Source organism: Zeus faber (assembly GCF_960531495.2).
Source record: "Zeus faber genome assembly, chromosome: 17".
Taxonomy (NCBI): domain Eukaryota; kingdom Metazoa; phylum Chordata; class Actinopteri; order Zeiformes; family Zeidae; genus Zeus; species Zeus faber.
Window position 1 is genome coordinate 29,286,081 of NC_137204.1, and position 6,197 is coordinate 29,292,277.

Consider the following 6,197-nt stretch of genomic DNA (forward strand, 5'->3'; position numbering starts at 1 on the left):
AAACGTGATGAGCAGGTTGATTTGCAAACCCTTCTGATCCTGTCTGAAGGCATCTCCTCCCTCCTGGTGTATGAAGGGTATGGAGGGTATGAAGGGTATGAAGGGTATGAAGGGTATAAAGGGTATGAATTCCTTCCAGGCCTTGAGGCGACGGGGGTGAGGTGTTTCTCCCAGACTGGAGGCGTCACATCAAACCCCTGTTTCCATTCCTTCTGTACAAGGTCAACTGCCCTTTGTGCGTGACTGACGTTATTGGCTCAGACACATGTTTAAACCGTGTCGACTCGGGTCTGATTACACTCCCCCCAAACTCTTGTAACTCTATTAATTATGGGATGTTCTCGTGCAGCACGGCAGAGAAAAACCCAAACAAAGTTATTTAGCGCTCCAAAGCGACGCCATGCAGTCGGCAGTTAAATCTCATATTTATAGATTTGACAAATGCGCCAAAGTTGATCTGTTTGACTGTTCTCCGTCAGGTGACGCGGTCAGAACGTCCCCCCCGTGGCCCCGTGCTGCACCACGCCCGACACAAGCAGAGCCACCTGGGCCCCAGCCCAATCAGGAATAATAAAATACGAAGAGAATTATACACAAAGGGCTGGGATGGTCGGGTGAGGTGAGACACGGGCTTCCCCCAAAACCCGGTTTCATCGGATTCGCCAGCTCGCGTGTCGGGGGGTTTTGGATGTGACGTAGACTTAGAGTTTGTACCAATCAGACGTGAAGCTACACCGGATCCAAAATACACACGGATGTTCCGGGAGGCAGCGCTTGAGAGGATCCATACAGACAATGTATCTCTGAATGGATTTTTAGGCGAATCACTTCACACGTCCGAAGGAGTCGACGGGGGATCTGTGGAATTAGTAGCGTTCACGCGAGCCGTGCTAACCCTGTTGCCGACAGATCTATTTCGGGATCCCGGCATGGCTATTCAATTAAAATAAATTCAATAACGCCGGAACGGCCAGTGCTGACAGAGAGGTATTGTTGTCGAATTAGGAATAAATAGACGCTCCTCAAAGGGACGCGTCTCGGGAGACGACGTGGAAGGCAGCACGAGGCAAGGGGGGGGGGGGGGGGGGCTTTCTCCGCCGCCGGTCGGGGCCCTTTGCGTCGGTGAGCGGTTCGGGCGTCAGGAGGGCCACGCCCGACGCGGACGAGGAGCCTTCCCCGGACGGCGGGTGTGGCGTCCGGGGCGTGGCGTCTCCGCCGCCATCGGCAGCTGCAGTCTGACCTTCACAGAGCTGCACTGTGTTGCAACCTGCCAACACACGGCGTCGTGGGCGTGTCTGCACCAGCAAAGCCCCCCTCCCAAGCAGGAAGATGGATGAAGGAATGTCTGTGCTACACCTCCATGTTGGATAAACACTGAGTGGAGAGAAAACCCCAAACACAGGCGGCGCGACCTCTCTGTTTACCTCAACATGGACGGACCATTGCAGGGATTATCTGTGTGTGTGTGTGTGTGTGTGTGAGTGTGTGACTGAGTATGTGTGTGTGTGTGTGTGCACCTGCATGTTGTGTGTTGCTGTCTTATGTCTGTAGTGAACTGGGAGGGACTGTAGCAACCATGACCCTGGTTTGAGAAAAAAGACGGATGGATGGACGGATGGATGGATGGATGGGTGGATGATGGAGTATCTTTATAGCTTGGTTGGATTCCTCGTATCTACTCAGGTTGACTATATGTTCTGAGGGTGAGGCTCTGTTCAGGCATCCACCCATCTATCCATCCAACCATCCATCCACCCATCCATCCATCCACCCATCCATCCATCCATCCATCCATCCACCCATCCACCCATGCACCCATGCACCCATCCATCCACCCATCCATCCATCCATCCACCCCTGAATCCATCCATCCAACCAACAGTCTGCCCATCCATCCATGTATCAATCCATCCGCCCATACATCCATCCATCCATCCATCCACCCTTGCATCCATCCATCCATACATACATCCATCCATCCACCCTTGCATCCATCTATCCATCCATGCATCCATCCATACACTTATGCATCCATCCAACCATGCACCCATCCATCAATGCATACATCAATCCATCCACTGGTCTGCCCATCCATACATGCATCCATCCATCTATCCTTCCATCCGCCAAGCCATCCATCCACCCACCCATCCATCCATGCATGGATCCGTCCATCCATCCATCCATCCATCCATCCATGCATCCATCCTTCTTGTCCATCTCTGAGCTCCTTCTCTCCGCCTCCTGAAGAGGTTGTGGAAACCTCCAGGCGTGATCCTTCACAGCCACAGAAGTTTGCTTTTTTCTTGACCCCAATCCTTGTCGTCCGTCTCCTCCATCCTCCCATCACTTCTCGCTGCGGAGCAACATCTCTCTTCGGTGATCTCCCTTTCAATGACGCCACAATAGCTCTCTCTCTCTCTCTCTCTCTCCCTCGTTCTTTCTCTCGCTCTCTCTTTATATCTATTAATCTGTTTTTGACTCTGTCCATCTCTGACTGACGTGATAATACATTGAAAGCAGGACGTGCGTGCTGTTTCCCTGGGTCAGTGCAGGCTCCAGATCCCCGCCGCCGTCCGGTTCTAGTCCTGGGAAACTGGACTGGGCGGAGGAGGGGAACTGGGTGTAGCTGCGGCGGTCTCCGGTCACGATTTTCCCTCTCTTCGTCCCGGATTTGGACACAACAACAAGACGACTAACTGGGCCGTGGAGACTTGGCCAAAGGTTTCATAAGAGATCCCAACACAAAGTAGCGGAGCCAGATGTCCGGGGACGAGTGCTGGCGTGTTGTTATCATTGATAAGATGCACCGTGTGCCTGCGTTAACGTGAACGCCTAAATAAAGAGGAAAAACCCCAACGTCTGTGAAGCTGGAACTGGCTGTCGTTGGCTTTGTTTTGTGGATTTGCCACGGGTTGTCCCGGGGGAGGAGGGGACATGCAACGTACGGGGTGGGTCAGCGCAGGGTCACATGACACATTTGAATGCAAATTTCATCGCCCTCAACGAGAGGGAGCGCGGCCTGCAGCTGTTTGCTGCATTATGCAGCCAGGATGATATATTCATTACTATTATAGTGTATGTTTTCAAAGGCACAATGCAGATTGTACATATACATAACATTCTGCAAAGAACATTGTACGTCTCTTTAAGGTACGACCACATGAATATTGTTGCGAATGTTTTAAAAGGTATATTTTGGTTGTACAGAACTTTCTGCTGCTGCAAAAATTACAATTTCCTCTGGAGCAAAATGAAGACGCGTCCAATGGATTGCAGGAATACACCAAAAAACAGTGCTGGGTGGGTGGAGGTGGGGGGTGGGGGATTAGGTAACAGAGGAAAATAAATGCATCCCAAATAAAAACACGCTGTTTTTATTTGTTTTATTTGGGGACGCACAGCAAAGAAAATATGTGCTCGCAGCTTGGGCGTTCTAATAATTAAAAGGAAAAGCGAGCTCAAACTCAATAAAATATTATATATTTCACAATATGTCCGCTTGATTTGTCCACTAGAGGAACAGACGCTGGTGCCGGCGGGAAGGAAAAAGCACCGGTCGGTCACGGAGTAAAACGTAGACATGCCAGTATTGCGTAGTGTTGAGTACCGGCCCACTGCCAAAAACCCATTTTACTTCATCCCTCCATCATCTGATGCCATCTACACTCCTTCTCTGGTAAATGAGTAGAAGAAGATTTAAAGAATTTGAATTGAAAAATGTATATATATTAAAAATATTTGTCAACATTAATGTGGTGCATTGTTGTACAGACAACTGGAAAAAAAAAGTATATATGAACATTTAAAGCAAAAACAATCAAATGAAGAGAAATAGCCAAATTATAAAATACCCGACATAGTTGTGTCCTGGTTGCTGCCCCGTAGCTCTGGGTGAGGCTCACAGAGGAAGCCTCGCCCTCCAGCGGGACCAGCTCCAATCTGAGTCCAAGGCCTGTCCCCCTCCCGTCTGGGGCGGTGTACCACCTGGCTCGTGGCGTGGTCCACAGATTTTCCTCCATCTGTAGGCAAACAGGGCGTGTTGCGCATCCTGAAGATAGCGCGGTTGTCTGTGGGGCAGCATCCAGGTGAAGCCGTCTGCGGCGATTCGGTCCGTTTGTGATCCTCGCTGGACACTGGAGTGACGCTGCGGAGAGGCTTCCTCGGTGGCGGAGGAAGGACTCAGAGCTTCTTCTGCTTGACCCGCGGAGCGGCGGCGGTGGAGCGGTTCGGTTGCCGGTTCCATCGCCGGCTCCTCCTGGTAGCGCGCCGAAGTGTCCTTGAGCAAGACACTTAACCCCCCCCACCTGCTCCCGATGAGCCTGGCATGGCCGCCGCCATCGCTGTGTGAATAAGTTGGACAAAAGTGGCATCAGCGACACGATGTGAAACTACAAACACCCTGACAGGAAGTGACTGCAGGAAAAGTGAAAGTACCACGTTGACGTTTGTGCTTCAGTGAACGTATTCAACTACTTGCTGTTAAATGTAGTAAACGGACTTCTCAGGTCCCGTGTCCTGAAGTCTTTAATACTTCACAAAGTTCTGCTGGAGCTTGTTTCCTGCAGAGCCTGAAAAACATCATTATAAGTGGAGTCTTGGTGGTTTGTTTCCAGTCGCCCTTTGACCCTGGTGAAGCATGAGGTTTATCTGCTGCGGTTTATGGCTTCGAGGTCACGTGGAAAAGCTTCCGTGTGACTTCCAGAGGGGCCTCCACCCGTGCTTCAGCCATAAAGTATTGGACCAAATTTGTAGACGTTCTACAGCGCTCCAACCTGTTTATAATGGGTTGAGGTGACACAGCGTACTGACGGTTTGAAGGCTCATTTATCATGTTATATATATAATATATATACCATATACAGATGGTTAAATATATATATGCTCTACCATCCGCTGAATCAAACAGAATGAAGGTGTTTGGTCACTTACATGTTTGCCGCCCCTCCCCCCTCTCTCTCTCTCCACCAGACTGTCCTTCTTGCCAAACCGGAGTTACAGTCACAACGGTCGCAGGATTCTGGCCAATGAGACGGAGTCCCAGGACTCGGCGGGAGCGCCCTAGCAGCGTCATCACCATCTCCACGACGATGAACACCGCAGCGCCAGCACGATGCTAACACGGGCTAACTAACTGACCGACCGACGGAAGGATACTGTAACTTATTTTGAACAAACTCACACCAATTAATGACGGTTAAAACGTCCATTTATACACGTATGGTTGGTTCTGTTTCCATGGTTACCCTGGTAACTTCAGTTTCCCGCATCTTTAAAAGCACCAGAAACCTGTTTAAAAACAACCGGTTGGAGCCGATTGGCGTGGATCGTCTCTGGACGCCACTCACCCTGCGCTAAGCAACCGTCAGGACCGTTTACGTGTCGTGTTTTCACGACAGAGTTCCATCTGAGGATAAACCTTCAAACTACCGGGTGGCTGAAGGGTCAAACACCGAAAGGCCTGACTGTACCAACCACTCACTCGTAGCCCATATGGTCACCAAAGCCGACATTACACTAGAACTGAAATCGCTTCCTGTTGGCAGCTGGGTGGTTCGGCGCTGTTGCTTCACATCTAGAAGGTCCTGCGTTCGAATCCCGGCTGCCCCAGGTCCTTCCTGTGTGGTGTTTGCACGCCCTCCCCGTGTTTGTGTGGTTTACCGGCGGTTTCCCACCGCTATCAGACGTGTGTGTGAGGGGTTCATCTTCCTGACGGTGCCCCTGGCGGAAGAGCTGGAGCTGGTTCCCGGGCGCAGCACTACGGCTGCTCCTCGCGGACGGGTGGGTCAAAGGTAGAGACTTAGCTTCCTTGTAGCCTTCTTGCATAATAACAAATAAAGATTCATTCCGCTGTTCCGAAGAGCGCCCCCTAGTGACCACTGTACGACTGTTTCTGGGTTTCACATCCCATAATGAGCGGGAGAGCTGGTTCTTCTCCAGAACAACAGGGACATGAAGGAGAAACATCCTGTAAATAGAGTTTGAGAAGTACAAATACACAGGTTGCGTTAATACAAGAACTGATCGTGGATCTGGAGGCGTGAGCGTTAATAACGTTGTTGTTTCACATGCATCACTTATTTACTCCGTTTTGAATCCAGTTCCAATAAAACCTTGAGTTCCGGTCGTAGCGGCGGATCCGAAATTTCAACACATCCAGAACCTCGATCCGATGCGGAAATCCGGCACAGCAGACG

At 50.7% G+C, this 6,197-nt stretch overlaps 1 protein-coding gene across 1 annotated transcript in view; it reads left to right on the forward strand.

Moving 5' to 3' along the window:
- LOC307243083 (5-hydroxytryptamine receptor 4) overlaps positions 1 to 5,065 on the forward strand; it is a gene marked incomplete at both ends in the record, with an annotated part of 26,527 nt that extends 21,462 nt beyond the window's left edge. The window contains one exon of the mRNA XM_080017733.1: positions 4,972 to 5,065. Within this exon, the coding sequence (XP_079873859.1) occupies positions 4,972 to 5,065 (94 nt within the window). The remainder of the gene's footprint in view (positions 1 to 4,971) is intronic.
- Positions 5,066 to 6,197: the final 1,132 nt, after the last annotated feature.